The sequence below is a fragment of the Pholis gunnellus genome (assembly GCF_910591455.1).
Source record: "Pholis gunnellus genome assembly, chromosome: 12".
Taxonomy (NCBI): domain Eukaryota; kingdom Metazoa; phylum Chordata; class Actinopteri; order Perciformes; family Pholidae; genus Pholis; species Pholis gunnellus.
Genome location: NC_136539.1, coordinates 24,509,657 through 24,527,858, shown reverse-complemented (window position 1 = coordinate 24,527,858; position 18,202 = coordinate 24,509,657). Strand labels below are relative to the sequence as shown.

At 45.5% G+C, this 18,202-nt stretch overlaps 1 protein-coding gene across 1 annotated transcript in view; it reads left to right on the top strand.

Moving 5' to 3' along the window:
- ttn.2 (titin, tandem duplicate 2) overlaps positions 1–18,202 on the top strand; it is a 202,061-nt gene that overhangs the window by 66,497 nt on the left and 117,362 nt on the right. The window contains exons 68-93 of the mRNA XM_079170044.1: positions 110–388; positions 1,352–1,633; positions 1,963–2,241; positions 3,154–3,441; positions 4,299–4,586; positions 6,025–6,315; positions 6,490–6,777; positions 6,960–7,070; positions 7,798–8,083; positions 8,170–8,353; positions 8,446–8,529; positions 9,083–9,350; positions 10,163–10,192; positions 11,316–11,342; positions 12,087–12,143; positions 12,340–12,384; positions 12,532–12,579; positions 13,402–13,458; positions 13,981–14,052; positions 14,297–14,365; positions 14,498–14,578; positions 14,739–14,810; positions 15,011–15,184; positions 15,331–15,636; positions 16,019–16,120; positions 16,365–16,706. Coding sequence (XP_079026170.1) covers positions 110–388; positions 1,352–1,633; positions 1,963–2,241; positions 3,154–3,441; positions 4,299–4,586; positions 6,025–6,315; positions 6,490–6,777; positions 6,960–7,070; positions 7,798–8,083; positions 8,170–8,353; positions 8,446–8,529; positions 9,083–9,350; positions 10,163–10,192; positions 11,316–11,342; positions 12,087–12,143; positions 12,340–12,384; positions 12,532–12,579; positions 13,402–13,458; positions 13,981–14,052; positions 14,297–14,365; positions 14,498–14,578; positions 14,739–14,810; positions 15,011–15,184; positions 15,331–15,636; positions 16,019–16,120; positions 16,365–16,706 — 4,410 coding nt within the window. The remainder of the gene's footprint in view (positions 1–109; positions 389–1,351; positions 1,634–1,962; positions 2,242–3,153; positions 3,442–4,298; positions 4,587–6,024; positions 6,316–6,489; positions 6,778–6,959; positions 7,071–7,797; positions 8,084–8,169; positions 8,354–8,445; positions 8,530–9,082; positions 9,351–10,162; positions 10,193–11,315; positions 11,343–12,086; positions 12,144–12,339; positions 12,385–12,531; positions 12,580–13,401; positions 13,459–13,980; positions 14,053–14,296; positions 14,366–14,497; positions 14,579–14,738; positions 14,811–15,010; positions 15,185–15,330; positions 15,637–16,018; positions 16,121–16,364; positions 16,707–18,202) is intronic.

Genomic DNA, 18,202 nt, shown 5'->3' with positions numbered 1-18,202 from the left:
AGAGAGGAATCGATTAGAGTCTGAGAGAAAACCTCCTTCAGTAAAACCAGTTCCTCCGGATCCACTAGAGTCCACCATGTCTGACCCATCTCTGTCCTCCGGTACCCAGAACCCCCGTCCTTCGTGGTGCCTCCTCAGCCGGTGGAGGCCATGCCGGGCTCTGACGTGACCTTCTCCGCCATGGTGAAAGGCAGCGCCCCCCTCAGGCTGAAGTGGTTCAGAGGAGCCCAGGAGATCCTGTCTGGACGAGGATGTGAGTTCTCCCTGAAGGACAACCAGGTCCTGCTGGAGCTCTTCAGGGTGGACCGGTCTCACGCCGGAGAGTACACCTGTCAGATCCTCAACGACGCCGGCAAGGAGAGCTGCCCCGTCAACCTCACCGTCAAAGGTCAGTGTGTTTTCATGCAGCGAGACGGGGACCACAGCTGGAGGAGGTGGGAGGAGAAGAGACCAGCAACGTGGACTTCATGTCCCGGTCTGCTTAACAAACATCACAGGACCTAAATAATAAACATATTATTGACTGTGTCGATGTCGAGAGGAGAGGAGATGAGAGGAGAGGAGAGGAGAGGAGAGGGGAGAGGAGGAGAGAGGAGGAGAGAGGAGAGGAGGGGAGGGGAGAGGAGAGGAGGGGAGAGGAGAGGAGAGGAGAGGAGGAGAGAGGAGAGGAGAGGAGAGGAGGAGAGAGGAGAGGAGAGGAGAGGAGAGGAGAGGAGAGAGGAGAGGAGAGGAGAGGAGGAGAGAGGAGAGGAGAGGAGAGGAGAGGAGAGAGGAGGGGAGAGGAGAGGAGAGGAGAGGAGGAGAGAGGAGAGGAGAAGAGAAGAGAGGAGGGGAGAGGAGAGGAGGAGAGAGGAGAGGAGAGGAGAGGAGGAGAGAGGAGAGGAGAGGAGAGAGGAGGGGAGAGGAGATGAGAGGAGAGGAGATGAGAGGAGAGGAGGGGAGAGGAGAGGAGAGGAGGGGAGGGGAGAGGAGAGGAGGGGAGGGGAGAGGAGATGAGAGGAGAGGAGATGAGAGGAGAGGAGGGGAGGGGAGAGGAGAGGAGAGGAGGGGAGGGGAGGGGAGAGGAGAGGAGAGGAGATGAGAGGAGAGGAGAGGAGAGGAGGGGAGAGGAGAGGAGGGGAGGGGAGATGAGAGAGGAGAGGATGGAAGTAGAGGATGTAGAAATGTAAATATTAAAACACGTTGAGACTTTGGTGATACTTATGGAAAAATGTTGTATGTTTAGATTATATTGTTTTTCAATTTTTGTAAAATAAATAATCAAAGACAGTCAGTTTGCATTTTTTCTGGTTCTGGTTCTGGTTCTGGTTCTGTCCTCTCATAACCTTCTGGTTCTGGTTCTGTCCCTCAGAGCCGGCAGCCTTCTCTAAGAAGCTGAAGGACGTGTCGGTGGAGAAGGGGAAACCCTTGACGCTGGAGTGTTCCTACTCTGGGACTCCTAAGATCACGGTGACCTGGTTCAAAGACGGCCAGCAGATCTTCGCGTCCTACAAATACAACGTGACCACGAAGGAGACTTCCTGCATCCTCGAGTGTCTGAGCACCGACGACAAGGAGGCGGCGGGAAAATACTCCTGTGAGGTTTCCAACGACGCCGGAAAGGACAAGTGTGACGCAACCGTGTCCATCCTCGGTAGGTTCTTCTTCTGCTGGAGAGATTCTACCGTAGAATCATAACATCACGACAGTTACACAGATACATCTATGAGAAATAAACTCTATTATATCTCAGAATTTATGATTTTCATTTGAGAGAAATTAAGATTAATTTCTCACGAAAGTATGATTTTATAATCTCAGAGAATATCAAAGTTGTTTTCTTATAGATTTACAAGTTTAATCTCGTAAATTCAGATTTTAGTTTTTGTAATAATCACAGAGCCGTGTTGTGACGGTCTGTGCAGTTCCCGTGTTGACCACCAGGCTTCAGGATTCTCACCAGTCTGTTGTTTGTCCCCTCAGAGCCACCATACTTCGTGGAGTCCCTGGAGCCCATGGAGGTGACGACGGGCGACGGCGTGTGTCTCAAGTGTCAGGTGGCGGGCACGCCTGAGATCAAGGTGTCCTGGTTCAAGGCCGACGGCAAAGTCCGGTCCAGCGCCACCTGTAAGCTGGAGTACGTGAAGGGCGTGGCCTGTCTGAAGCTCAGCAAGGCCGCCAAGGCCGACGTCGGAGAGTACACCTGCAAGGCGGAGAACCAGATAGGCTCCGCCTCCTCCACCTGCAAACTCAGCGTGCTAGGTGATCACCTGACTCCTTCTGCCCACATTCACACACGGGTTCCATCAGGACACGGGGACGTTCAGGAACGCTTCTTCATGAGCAGCAGCTGGTTTCATTTCATCAGAATCACATAAATGACAAAAAAAGACACAAAATAAAAGTAAAAATCAAGTAAGAATAAATGAAACAAAGAAAGTGTAGATGAGCATGAAAATATGTTCATAGAACGACATGAATGTGTGAAGACACTGAGCATTTCTTATTCATAGTAATACTTTATTCATGTAGAGACCAACATTCACTGCTTCATATATTATTATATTCACATTTTTATAGATTTTTATGCAGACAGACTGATTTAAATTTAAATTCATTTTTCATGTTTCTTTTTGTTTGTGTGTAAATAGTGAAACAACCTTTCCTATGATAATATTCAGATTGTATTGATGGGTATCTTTCATATTCTTCTTATATTCGTTATATTCTGTTGAATCATCAGAATGAGACGTCAGACACTGAGCATGTGGACAAAGACAGAAACTCTAAAAGGTTAAATCCTGTTTGAAGAGTTCAAACTACCATCAATGGTGGAAGTAATTATATATAAAGAAAACACTGTAAAATACTCCATTAAGTCTTGAATTGCAAATGTTACTGAAGCAAAAATATTAACAGCAAAATGTACTTTAAGTATTAAGGGTAAAAGTAGTAATTTAAACTATTTTATATATTGTAGAAAACACTGTAATATAAGGTCCTTGTTTAGTAACTCGTAGACAGTTATTGTCAGATAAACGTATTGTAGTAGAAGCATAAAGTTGCGTAAATTGAAAATACTAGTAAAGTTGTACTTGAGTACATGTATTGAGTAAATGTACCCTCCACCACTTCTTCCTGTGAGTAACTGTTGATCCATCTCAACTCGTTCAGCGGCCAAAACGCCGCCGACCTTCCCAAAGAAGATCACCAGCCTGCAGCAGACCGAGGGTCAGCCGGTCCGCTTCGAGTGCCGCGTCGCCGGCTCGTCACCCATCGAGGTTTCGTGGCTGAAGGACGGAGAGCCGCTGAGGCCGGGAGCCGAGTTCTCCACGCTGTACGACGACAACACCGCCGTGCTGGAGATCAGCCGCGGAGAGATGAGGCATTCCGGGGAATACACCTGCGTAGCCAACAACAGCGTGGGCTCGGCCTCCTGCAGAGCTAAGCTCACTCTGCAAGGTCTGTACCGCGTGCTGATTGGTTGGTGTCATGGTCAGGATTTAAATACTGGAGGAGGTTCAGGAAGTTCATGTTTTAGGGTCAAAGAGAATCTTCTGCTTCGTTACTGAACCTCGTCAAACCTGTGACCCCAATTTAAGATCTAAAGATACCCTTTAAGTCACCTCACCTCACTTCACCTCACCTCACTTCTCTAACCTATAGACACCTGGACCCTTATCTTCTCTAACCTATAGACACCTGGACCCTTATCTTCTCTAACCTATAGACACCTGGACCTTTATCTTCTCTAACCTACAGACACCTGGACCTTTATCTTCTCTAACCTATAGACACCTGGACCTTTATCTTCTCTAACCTATAGACACCTGGACCTTTATCTTCTCTAACCTATAGACACCTGGACCTTTATCTTCTCTAACCTACAGACACCTGGACCTTTATCGTCTCTAACCTATAGACACCTGGACCTTTATCTTCTCTAACCTACAGACACCTGGACCTTTATCTTCTCTAACCTACAGACACCTGGACCTTTATCTTCTCTAACCCTCTTTGTGTGGAGGAAACACACCTCCTCTCCTCATCGTCACTTTCTTCTCCTCCTCTTCCTCTTCCTAAGAACGTAAAAACCCTCCTTCTTATTCTTCTTCATCTTCTCCTTCTTCTTGATCTTCTTCTTCCTTTTCCTGTTCTCTTTCTTTTCATACATATTAAATTAACCTTGTTGGAGGACCTGATATGACAGTTTGTTTATAACTGAAGGTTGAAAATGAACAGGTGAGATGTTGTATTTTTGTTCTTGTCTCATCTTCCTCCTCCTCCTCTTCCTCCTCCTCTTCCTCGGGACTCTACAGAACCCAGATACCCACCGGTCTTTGACCGGAAGTTGTCACCGCAGGAGGTGACGGTGGGCGACAGTGTGGAGCTGGAGTGTCACATGACCGGCTCCGCCCCCATCAAAGTCAAATGGTCCAAAGACCACAAAGACATCCGCACCGGAGGAAACTACAAGATGAGCTGTGTGGAGAACACAGCCCACCTGTCCATCCTGAAGGCCGACAAAGGAGACACGGGGAGATACTTCTGTCATGCCGCCAACGACGTGGGGAAGGACTCCTGTTCCTCTGACGTCACCGTCAAAGGTACGTTTAGACACCTGGACCCTTATCTTCTCTAACCTACAGACACCTGGACCCTTATCTTCTCTAACCTACAGACACCTGGACCCTTATCTTCTCTAACCTACAGACACCTGGACCCTTATCTTCTCTAACCTACAGACACCTGGACCCTTATCTTCTCTAACCTACAGACACCTGGACCCTTATCTTCTATAACCTATAGACACCTGGACCCTTATCTTCTCTAACCTACAGACACCTGGACCCTTATCTTCTCTAACCTACAGACACCTGGACCCTTATCTTCTCTAACCTACAGACACCTGGACCCTTATCTTCTCTAACCTACAGACACCTGGACCCTTATCTTCTCTAACCTACAGACACCTGGACCCTTATCTTCTATAACCTACAGACACCTGGACCCTTATCTTCTCTAACCTACAGACACCTGGACCCTTATCTTCTCTAACCTATAGACACCTGGACCCTTATCTTCTCTAACCTACAGACACCTGGACCCTTATCTTCTCTAACCTATAGACACCTGGACCCTTATCTTCTCTAACCTACAGACACCTGGACCTTTATCTTCTCTAACCTACAGACACCTGGACCTTTATCTTCTCTAACCTATAGACACCTGGACCCTTATCTTCTCTAACCTACAGACACCTGGACCCTTATCTTCTCTAACCTATAGACACCTGGACCTTTATCTTCTCTAACCTACAGACACCTGGACCCTTATCTTCTCTAACCTACAGACACCTGGACCCTTATCTTCTCTAACCTACAGACACCTGGACCTTTATCTTCTCTAACCTATAGACACCTGGACCTTTATCTTCTCTAACCTATAGACACCTGGACCCTTATCTTCTCTAACCTACAGACACCTGGACCTTTATCTTCTCTAACCTATAGACACCTGGACCTTTATCTTCTCTAACCTATAGACACCTGGACCCTTATCTTCTCTAACCTATAGACACCTGGACCTTTATCTTCTCTAACCTATAGACACCTGGACCTTTATCTTCTCTAACCTATAGACACCTGGACCTTTATCTTCTCTAACCTATAGACACCTGGACCTTTATCTTCTCTAACCTACAGACACCTGGACCCTTATCTTCTCTAACCTATAGACACCTGGACCTTTATCTTCTCTAACCTACAGACACCTGGACCCTTATCTTCTCTAACCTACAGACACCTGGACCCTTATCTTCTCTAACCTATAGACACCTGAACCTTTATCTTCTCTAACCCTCTTTGTGTGAAGGAAACACACCTCCTCTCCTCATCGTCACTTTCTTCTCCTCCTCTTCCTCTTCCTCAGAATATAAAAATCCTCCTTCTTTTTCTTCTTCATCTTCTTCATCTTCTCCTTCTTCTCGTTTTTCGGGCCTTTCTTTGTGTGGAGGGAACCTCACCATCACTTTCTCCTCCTCAGAGCGTAAAAACCCTCCAGTGTTCACCAAGAAGCCGTCTGAGCACATGGAAGACACTGAAGGTAAGCTGGTGAAGGTTGAAGGTCGCCTCAGCGGCTCTCAGCCCGTCGCCGTCAGCTGGTTCAAAGACGACGAGGAGATCCACAGCTCCGACAAATACGACGTGAGCTTCAAGAGCAACGTGGCCGTGCTGTGCATCAAGAGCAGTCATGTGACGGACAGCGGCAGGTACAGATGCCACGCCTCCAACGAGGCCGGGAGGACTTCCTGTGACGTCACCGTGGAGATCTCAGGTGGAGAACATGAGCTCATGATTAACCTCATGATTATTATACGTGGTTAAAATTATATATAATATGTGATATAATATGGGTAGTAATTATTAAATAAGTTTATTACAAGGAATTGTTCACATGTATGTTCTGATGGATCAGATGTTTTACATGTTCAGTCACATCTCTCCTCAGAAGCCAGGAAGCCTCCGGTGTTCGACGTCCCTCTGAAGCCGCTGACGGTGGACGAGGGAGACAAGCTGAGTCTCAGGTGTCACGTCTGCGGCTCGGCTCCGCTGAAGGTCCAGTGGATGAAGGACAGGAAGGACCTGACGTCGACAGGCAGCACCAGGATCAGCTTCTCTGACGGGACGGCCTGCCTGGAGATCAGCCCGGCTTCTCGACATGACGCCGGGGATTATCTCTGCAAGGCCACCAACGAGGTCGGCAGCGAGTTCTGCAAGGCCAAAGTCACCATCAAAGGTACAGAAGACTCTATTAATATTAGACTCAATCTCACGTATTATAAAGATCTACGTTTATTACTGAGTTTTAATCAGAGCCCGTTACAGGCTGCTGATTTACTAACGTCACTTTTGAATGTTTATGTTAATGCAATGGCAGACATTTTTGTTGCGTAACGTTGCATCTCGTTGTCGTCACAGAGAAACCAGGAGCAGCTCCGCCTCCAGCTGAAGCTCCAGCTGATGCTCCAACCAAGAAACTGGGAAACCTCTTCTTCACCCAGGAGCCCAGAACCACTCACGTCACCGAGAGTAAGACACACGCTTTCATTACGTTACACAACATAGTACACAGCACAGTACACAGCACAGTACACAACATAGTACACAACATTGTACACAACATAGTACACAACATAGTACACAACATAGTACACAGCATTGTACACAACATAGTACACAACATAGTACACAACATAGTACACAACATAGTACACAGCATTGTACACAACATAGTACACAACATAGTACACAACATAGTACACAACATAGTACACAACATAGTACACAGCATTGTACACAACATAGTACACAGCATTGTACACAACATAGTACACAACATAGTACACAACATAGTACACAACATAGTACACAACATAGTACACAGCATTGTACACAACATAGTACACAACATAGTACACAACATAGTACACAGCATTGTACACAACATAGTACACAGCATTGTACACAACATAGTACACAGCATTGTACACAGCATGAATTAAACTTCATTGTTAAACATTACATTCACAGTGTGCGTGACGTGAGCGTGTCCTGTGAAGGTTCTCTTGGTTCCAGGTTGTTGGTCCACAGAGTCGTGAACACATTTAATTAAACAATGAGGGTCAGCAAAATATATAGTTTCTATTGACGGTAACTTTTTAAAAGTGTCTGGTTTGTGCAGGAAGTCCTGTCCATGTTGTCTCTGATCGCTGTTTGACTCAGACTCTGACTCCTCTAACGTCCCGCCGCTCCGCAGAATCCGTCGCCACCTTCATCGCCAAAGTGGGCGGCGACCCGATCCCCAGTGTGAAGTGGATGAAGGGGAAGTGGAGGCAGATCACGCACGGCGGCCGCATCTCCATCGAGCAGAAGGGCCGGGAGTCCAAACTGGAGATCCGAGAGGTGACCAAGTCGGACTCGGGTCAGTACCGGTGCGTCGCCTCCAACAAGGAAGGAGAGATCGAGTGCAGCGCCGACATGCACGTGGACGAGAAGAAGGGGACGGCACAGCTGGAGGGAGACCTCCGAGCCAAGCTGAAGAAGTGAGATGATCAGGATTCAAATAACAGACTCCTCTAGATTCAATCGTTTGAACTGCTTTAATGTCTGAACTTTGTCTCGTTCTCAGGACGCCATCGAAGCAGAAGAGTCCGCAGGAGGAGAAGGACATCGACATCGTTGAGCTGTTGAGGAACGTGGACCCCAAAGAGTACGAGAAGTACGCCCGGATGTACGGCATCACGGACTACCGAGGCCTGCTGCAGGCCATCGAGCAGCTGAAGAAGGAGAAGGCTGAAGAAAGTGGAAGACCGGTAAAAAAATCTCTCTGGACAGACGGACGGACTCTGTTTGTGTCTCTGGACGTCCTGATGGATAACGAGGGGTCTGTTGTTGTTGTTGACAGGAAGTGGAACGTGGAGACAGAGAGTCGGATGAGGACATGGCCCGACTGGTGGCCGACCTGCAGAAGAGGATGGAGCGCACCGAGGTCAGGATGCCTTCACTGGCTGCTGGGAAAACAAAGACCTGTAAACCATGAATTTATCTGTAAACTGATCTGAGGGGAGAGGAGGGGGAGAGGAGGGGAGGCTGAAACATGTCAGTAGTTGATTATTTCTCACAGGTAGAGCCTCAGTTGTGTTCCTACGTTGGAAACACTTGTAGAAACATTTAGTTTTGTAGTTTTGAACGATGATGTCATTATAACGGTTGTTCTGCACTAAAGACGAGTTGTAGTTCTCTCTACTTCTAGTCATCGTGGTTCTGACTTTTATTTTGATGTCCAGAGGGTGAAAGCAGCACTAACAGATACATGAGCTTTTATTTTGTCTTCATAACAAACTCTTGATTCCTACTGAAGACGTAGAAACACAAATATCTTGTTTTTATCAAACACAATGAGTCTGAACTTTATTCATGAGAATCAGAGACACGATCACAATGTCAGTGTGTTTGGTGTTAACGCACGTCTTCACTCTGATGGATGTGATGTTAGAACAGCTCGTGATCATGAAGGATGCTCATTGTGCTCCTCCCTGCAGCCCGTCACCGTGGTGAAGGACATCTGCGATCAGTCCGTCTCCACCGACAGGGAGGCGGTGTTCGAGTGCCAGATCAAGATCAACTACCCGGAGATCACCCTGTCCTGGTACAAGGGCACCCAGAAACTGGACACCAGCAACAAGTACGACATCAGCATCAGCGGTGAGCGCCACCTGCTGAAGATCAAGAGCTGCCAGTCCGGAGACCAGGGGAACTACCGGGTGGTCTGTGGACCGCACATCTCCAGCGCCAAGCTCACCGTCATGGGTCAGTCCTGTCGTAGCTCATCGTCATGTCATTCTGTCGGTCCACTAGAGGCCACAAGGTGTGCTCATGGAGCTGCTTTTAAAAAACTCAAAGTTGAAACTGTTGATGGACTCTTAGATTACTAGAGTGGTGAGTCAGAGAGTCAGAGGTGGAAGAAGTACTCCGATCTTTAACTCGTCTCACAGACGTTCATTCATCTGCTGTTTACAGCTTTCTTTAAACTCGAGGATCTGATCATTACCAGAGTGGAGGTCTTACACCAGAAACCCCTTAAAGTAGGAGGGATTATAATCATCTCATGTTCATAAACTGCTTCATCACCTTCATACAAACCCTGTAAAGAAACAAGTTTTCAGTATTAAGTGTGTTATAAAGACAAAGACGTTATTAACACGTGATCAAGTTATACAAATTCAGATGCTGATATTTCAATGAATGTCTTCAGGCTCGTCTTTGTCTACTGAATTTATCTTAATGTGTACAATTATGTCTATTCGGTTATATTTTGTGTTATTAATTCAAATGTAAGTAAGTAAAGTAACGAATGCTTTCAGGTCTATTCAGTGCATTCAAAGGTACAATAGTTCCTCTAAGATGTCAAAAAGATAAAGTAGCATAAAATAGAAATACCGAAGTAAGAACTTTAAACTTTAGTGAATATGTTTAGTTGCTCACATCTTCTGTGTTTGATCACATCTAGAAGAAATGTTGATTATTGCGTCTGTAAGCGTTTCTAAAGCATCGATGAAATGAACATGTCAGGACTTGTAGACCCTCCTAACGGGCGCTCCATGTCCTTCTTTGTCTTCCAGAGGTGGAGAAACATCTGCAGGACACATCGGGTAAGGAAGGCCAGCCGTGCTCTCTGTCTTGTCAGTTGTCCGTCCCGAACGTAGAGACTCAGTGGTTTAAAAACGGCCATCGGTTAGAGATGAAGGGCAGGTACTCGTCAGAGGTGAAACACAAGGTTCAGAAGCTTCTGATCAGAGACCTGAGAACTGAAGACCAGGGCAGATACACCTGCAGGTACCGGAACCTGGAGTCCTCTGCAGACCTCTGGGTGGAAGGTTTGTACCCAGGAACGACCTTCTACACGTGCTGGATGTTCTCCGTGTCACTAACCTCTTGGACTCATCAAACCCTGAGACTAACGATGGAACGTTTGGATTCAGCTCCTCTTTTTTTCTCTCTTTCTTCTGGGATTTGTGCTCCTCTGTCTTTAACCTTCTTCATGCCTCTCCTCTTCTGGATTATCTTGCAAAAAAACAACCGCTCCTCCATCATCTTATTCGTTGTCTTCTTACGTTCGTCCACCGCCCCCCCCCCCCACCAGCAAGCAGTCCTCATAACCGTCCCGTCGTCACCGCTAACCGTGTGGATGTTGTGTCCGTTAAAAGCCAAACTATTCTCATACATTCCCAGCTGTGATGCCGTCTTACCCATTCACGTCTTTATCTGTTTTAGCCGAACAAATTCATTTCACCAAACGCATCCACAACATCGAAGTCAACGAGCGCCAGTCGGCCTCCTTCGAGTGCGAGGTGTCCTTCGACAACGCGATCGTTTCGTGGTACAAAGACACCTGGGAGCTGAGAGAGAGCCCCAAGTACAACTTCACGAGCGAGGGCCGAAGACATTTCATGGTCATCCGAAACGTGTCCGTGGACGACGAAGGTGTGTAGAGAGCCACATGGAGGCCCGTCACAGAGACCTGCAGATCTTTATTTTTTCTTCTTCCTCCACATTGTTCTCATGTGTTAAACGTCTTCATTGATAATCCCGTGTAGGCGTGTACTCAGTGATTGTGAGGTTGGAGCCCAGAGGAGAGGCTAAGAGCACAGCTGAGCTTTATTTGTCTGGCAAAGGTACAGTTTCCAGTCAGACGCCATCTTTTTATGTTTCTGTTCAGCTTCTGTCTGTTTTAGTGTTTAACACCTTCTTCACTCTTCCCCCCTTTTTTCACAGAAATTGAATTGGCAATGGTGCCCTTTGGTAAGTATTTTATTTTCTCGACAACTTTAATCTGTTAGGGACATTTTGGGGAAATCCTCTTGTTCTCTGTCTTCATCAGTTTCATCTCTGCAGACATGTTTAGCCTAGCTTAGCATAGAGCACCTACAAACAGCTACTGGAATACGTTATGTTATAGGAGGTAGACCCTGAGAACGTAGGACCTCAGTAACAGGATCCTGCGTGAATAAGACCCTGAGAACGTAGGACCTCAGTAACAGGATCCTGCATAAATAAGACCCTGAGAACGTAGGACCTCAGTAACAGGATCCTGCATAAATAAGACCCTGAGAACGTAGGACCTCAGTAACAGGATCCTGCATAAATAAGACCCTGAGAACGTAGGACCTCAGTAACAGGATCCTGCATAAATAAGACCCTGAGAACGTAGGACCTCAGTAACACAGGATCCTGCCTCAATAAGACCCTGAGAACGTAGGACCTCAGTAACAGGATCCTGCATAAATAAGACCCTGAGAACGTAGGACCTTGGGAACATCGGACCTTTGAATGTAGGATCATGGGAACATAAGATAAAGGGAACATGGGACCTTGTAACAAAGGGTAACTAGAGGAATTCCCAAAATGTCTGCCTGTCCCTTTAATAACAGAACGGTTATTGTGGTCTGAGACTAACGTACATGCAGTCCTGTTGCAGTCCTGTTGTTCTGAGATAATGGTTGCATGATGATAGTTCTGGTATGAACCATATTCCATGTTCTGTAGATGTGCCAGACTCCTCAGTTCAGAGGCCTGAGGTGCCTTCATCAGTGGCAATTCAAGGTAAGACCGGAATCATCAGCAAGTTGATTTAAAAACCACTTGTGTACAAGAAGTCTTTGTTCAGTGAAGTTTAAAGTGAATCTTTATGGCTCTTTGGCTAAATTCTCAAATTTAAAGACAGCAAAGAAATAAATGAAGACTTTTTAACCAAATTTAACATGGTAATGAAACCAACGTGTGTTTTTGTCTTTTAAAGAATCTGCTGAATTCTATCAATATGAGGAAGAGATTGAACATCGAGGTATTTACTGTGTTCATGAGAGTTAAACTACAGATTAGATTTAACATTTATCTCTCACTGAGAGTCAAACTAATCCACATCTCTAATCATAAAATGAAGAATATTCTGTTGTAACGGAAACCAAAACATGTGTTTTGTTTTCTGAAGAATCAGCTGAATATTCACATCACTATGAAGAAGAGGAGGAGCAGAGAGGTACAGCATGTTGCTTCATCTTTTCACTCATCAAACATCTGAGCAGATCTGGGATCATTTGATCAACACACAACCTAAAGAAAGTAGACTTCTGCCCAAAATATATATTTATCTACTTCTTTATTTTGCACATCACAAGAAAACTGAGAAGAAGACGGATTGTTTTCTAACAATGTGCTTTTAAATCTTGATCTAAATATTCTTTTAGACATTTTATTCTCTGCTACAACATGAACTGAAGGAATAACTCATCCTCAGTCTGGATCCATCTGACAAAGTGAAATATCATCACAGTTCATAATAATAACAATGAAGGAGTAATATTAAGCATCTTACAATCTAAATGGACCCAAATCTGCCTCTGACGTTCATCACAACCTTCACTGTGTCGTCTGATCTTTGTCACGTGTTCTTGTTTCTTTGTTCACTTTTTTCACTCTTTTAACTTTCATCCCGTCTTCATCTCTTCATCTCTTCATCTCTTCATCTCTTCATCTCTTCATCTCTTCATCACAATCTAACTCATTTCAGTCTTCAGTCAGTAGTTTAAAGTGTTGAACTGAGTTTAGTTCGTCTCTCTTGAACCTTCTTAGTTCTTCTGTGTCTCTTTGTTGTTGTCTTGTGTTTCTTTTTTGACCTTTCAACCAGAAGCTTTGTCTCAGGGGCCCCTTGACCCTTTGGGGCCCCGGCCTGTGCTTATTAATCTATGTATTAAATCAGGAAGTGACTTTTTTTAAAAGCATTGTAGTTTCAGTCACGACTTTGTTGACCTGTGAACGACGTTGTGAGTCTGACGTTTGTCTTCTGTGGTTTGACCTTCAGTGGAGTTTGCGAGCTGGACAGAAGAGACGGTAACACAGCAGGTGTCCACAGCCAAAGGTATCACATCGCAGTAACAGGAAGTCTTCATGTTCGTCTTCATCTGTGTGTCTCACCCTTTTTATTCGTCTTCGTTTGTCTCATAATCGTCCTCTTCTGTCTTTACTTTGCCATTAAACCTTCTCTTGGTTCCTTAACAGCATTCTGAAGTTGATCTGGTTCGTTTTATGGCTTCTGCTTTCCTTTCCTTTCCTTTCCTTTCCTTTCCTTTCCTCTTTAAACCTTTTTCATTTATTTCTCCAAATGCATGAATGTAGAAACTCAGTAATTCTATTGCTTTGCATTGAACTTGTTACTGGTTACCATGTGAGGAGTCGACACTTTGAACCGTTTATTATATAAAAGGACTCATTATATCAGGTTTCTGATAAGAACGTAACACGAGGTTTCATACAGATTTCATGGTAAGATTGATGCAACAATTTGAAAACAATTACTGGACTTGATTACGAGCAGTAATTAGCCTTTTAAGTGACAGTGATGGTGATTCTGGATGTTTCTGTGTGTTCTTTCCTCCCTCAGCTGTCAGAGCTGCTGTTGAGGAGAAAGTGGAAACCAAGGAAGTTGAAACGAGAGAGGAAATCCCAAGAAAAGGTACCGAACACCCGAACGTCTCAGCGCCTCCTAACCCGTCCGTCCTCCGCTACTAAACTCTTTGACTCTGTTGTTTCTTCAGCTTTGTGTTTTCATTCCTTTCCTCTCTTACTCGCTGCAGATAGACTCTTTACATTATCTACTGTAGTTGCTTCTTCTGTCTTCTTATCTTCTGCTGAGCTGCTTCACCTGTAAATGCTCAGCATCTCTCTCGTGTTGCTAAACCCGTCGGTGTCTCTTTAAGTTCCCAAAGCCGTGAAGGAGCCTGAAGAGAAGCCGACAGCGGATGTGAAGGAGCCCTCAGCACCAAAAGGTACCAGCATTCCTCTGGTGTTGGCATGTACCGGTTTAGCAATCCATTCGTTGCTTTTACACTTTTACAATAGTTGAATGTAATGTGTTTCATGTTGTGAGATCTCACTTCATTTTTACTGACATTTTGAAGCACCGGTGTCCAGAAAGCCAGCGGAGGAAAAGCTTCCTGCAGGTTTAGTCCCAGAGAAGAAGAAAGTTCCTGCTCCTAAAGGTAGAGATGTGTGATATCAACCATCTCTCTCTGCTGATGACTCTGTCCTTTATGTTTCAGTATTCTGTCTCCATGAGGCTCAGATTCAGCTCTGGTCCTCTCGTCGTCTCTCTTTCTGTGACTGTCTGGTTGATCTTGTGTTTTGAATGTATCTTAAAAGAACCAGAGGAGGTAAAGAAACCTGCCGCTGCCCCCCCGCCACCTGCCGAGAAGCCCGGAATGCCAAAGAAAGGTACTTTAGTTAGTTTGAGATCTCATCATTAGCAGCTTTCTTGAGCTTCTCACCTCTTCATGTCTGTCTTTATCTTGTGTGCTCTGTTCTTGGTGTTTTCTCTTCATCTTCTCACTCTTTTCGAGCGTCTCTTGCTAAACCTTAGATGCTACCATGACTTCATGCTAACATTAGCTAATGTCTGTGTTACCTACCTGAAGATGAGCCCAAAAAAGTGGCGCCTGCAGTTAAGCCTGAGCCCAAAGCCAAAGCAGAACCTGAACCAAAACCGAAGCCCACACCGGCTCCCAAAGCAGAACCCGAAGCCAGACCGAAGGTGGAGCCTGAAGCTAAGCCGGTGCCGGTGAAGAAGCCGGTAACGCCTCCATCCAAAGGTATTTCCTTTGTTTGTGTGTGTGTTGATGTTAAAGACTTGGTTCTGTCTGAACCGGGTTTTCTCAGCTTCAAGTGTGGAAGCGAATCTTTGACTTTCTGTCCCTTTCTTGTCTTCGCTCATCTCTAAACTAAATGTTGCTTTAAGTCCCTGAAGAGGCTCCAAAGATCCAGTCTGAACCGGCAGTGAAGAAGCCAGAACCAGAGGCTCGAAAAGCTAAACCAGAACCAGAAAAAACAAAACCAGAAGTCCGTAAACCTGAGCCTCTTGTAGCGAAGCCAGAACCTGCTGCCACCAAACCAGAACCTGCAGTGGTCCCCAAACCTGAACCTGCAGTGAAAAAAGCTGAACCTGAAGTGAAAAAAGCTGAACCTGAAGTGAGAGTGCCAAAACCAGAACCTCCAAAGACCAAACCAGAACCGAAGCCTGCACCAAAGGAACCTCTTAAGAAAGGTATAACCGTCTCTGATTGAGAAGCGGCTCCGGGGTTTTTCTTAATGTTCTTAACTCCACCATCCAACTCTAACACCTTCATTATCATCATGAGTGGTTTTACATGAGTGCTTACTGATCCTTCATCTTCACCCTAACCCGTCACACTAAAACCCAAACTCTTCCATTCCTCTTCGACTCTCTTTGACTTGGTTGCTTTGTGTTTTTTAACGTCTACCTTTAGTTCCTGTGATGGTTCGATGGGCTGCACGTCCTGTTTGTCCGGTTTAGTTGAGTTTCTCTTGCCGTGCACTCGATAGAGTGCTTGTGTTTGTCCACCTCTAACAACACTCTTCAGTTCTTTTGAAAAGCTTCTAATGTCTGTGAACGGTGCTCTTTAAAGTTCCTGTGGAGGAAAAACTACCCGAGCCTCCAAAAGCAGCCAAGAAACCAGAAGCTGCTGCTGCTGTTCCTCCCAAAGAAGAGCCGAGGCCGACCGACAAAGGTACTTTGATGGTCCTGATGGAGCTTCAGTCACGAGCTCACACTTTGTTCTGTTTGTCCTGTTACTCAAATGACCCTGAGGCCTTTAAATGATATTATCTACTTACTAAATATAACATATATTGAATATAATGATCTTTCATTCTTGGAGTAACTGCTTTGTTTAATGTCTCTTTAATGTGCGACAGCACAGCTTTCACTTCTTCATGTCTTGAGTTATGTGTTTGTGTCTAAACCTCTTAAAGCTCTGAAGCCCAAACCTAAACTCGTACCTGAACAAGTACCTCAGAAGGTGGTTGAGGAGATCGAACCTGCTAAAATATCTAAACCAGGACCTGAAAGACGGCCTCCAGGTGCAGAAAAGACCCCTGAGAGGGTCCCAGAGAAGGTGAAGACACCTGAGAGGAAAGTCGAGGAAACTCCAAAGAGGGTACCTGAGGAGAAGGTGCTGGAGAGGTTTCCTCCTGACCTGGTGTCTAAGAAACAACCCGAGAGGATCTCTGTAGATAAAACACCTGAGAAGATACCTGAAGCTAAACCTAAACCTGAAGCTAAACCTGAGAAGGTAGAAGAAAGTCTTCCTAAAGGTACAGAACGAGGTCTACAGCGAGGCAGATCTCACCTCTTTCTTTGTCTTTGTGCATGTCGGCAGCAGTTCAGTTACACTTACAGTCACTTTATGGCAGCACTTCTAAACACACTCAAAAAAATGAACGGTTGCTTTTAGTTCAATGTGCAAAATGTAAATAATAAAAGGAGTTTGATAAATTAAAGGTAAACTGATCAATGATGCAGCAGAAATCATTTAAATGTAATTATTTAGTCAGAAAACCGTCTCCAGTCATGATGTGTCAGAATAGTAAATTCTGTACTTCTGCAACGAACAACGAACAGTTTAGTTTCATAAAGAGTTTTCAAACTGAAGTCAGACTGAACTGGCGCCTCGTCTTCTGACTTCCCTCTTTGACGTCTGACTCCTCGCTGTGTGATTTCATGTTTGCTGGTTATTTCTCCATGTTTGTTTGTTAAATGTCTAAATTCTCCTCTTTTTTAAAACCCTCTTCTCTGATCCGACGCTACGTCTTGGATTAATTTGTTCTTTAAAAGAAATAGAAAGTAAGAAGATTGAGAAGATTCTCCCGTCAGAGGTTTCTGAAGAGAAAACCGCGTCTCCTCCAGAAACAGGTAGCGACCGTCTGAGATCATGACGGAGTGCTTTCACCACTTCTTAGTCTTTAACACTCGGCAGGTGGATTCTCACCGTTCACTAATCTCTCTGTCGTCTCTTCCAACACTAATGCTTGTCTTTGTGTTTTGTCCGTCACCTCTTGGCGCCGCCGAATGACGCCTCTTCTTCGGCTCTTTAAAAGGAACCACGAGTCTCGTTAAGATCGAGCGAAGGAGAGGAGCTCAGAAGATTCAGGAAGTCTTTCACGTGACGGAGAAAGTGTCGCCCACGGAGGAGGTGTGGGAACACGGGGAGGAGGTGGAGGAACACGGGGAGGAGGTGGAGGAACACGGGGAGGAGGTGGAGGAACATGCCGAGGTGTCGTACGAGGACGAGGTGGCTCGTCTGAGCGAGACGATGCCGTCATTATCGGAGAAAGAGTTCTTCTTCAGTTCAATGGAAAAGGCCACAGATCAAAAGTCTGAACTGAGAGCTGAGATTTCTGTTACTGACTCTTCAAAGAGGAAAGAAACCAGGTCGACCAAACACCAGAAAACTCAAGAAACCGTTGTTGTAGTCCAGCAAACTGACAGAGACAAAGCTAGAGAAACGAGGGAAGACAGGATCTTTATCAGCGCCGTCGAGTCGCCAAGAGAAGTTACAGACGAGAGGAAAGACGGCGGTTCAGTCAGGCAGATGCAGGACGAGAGCTCTGGTGTTACAGTCACAGAGACAGGAGAGGTCACCGTTAAAACAGAAAGCAAAGAGAGACGAGTGAGACGACAGGAAGTCAGGAAAACTACAACCAGAGAAATAGAGTCAGAACCAGAAAAGATCCCGTCAGAGAAAAGTGAACCAGTTATTATCAGAGGAACAGAAACTGAAGGAAAGGTTTTGATAGAAGTCTCCAAACAG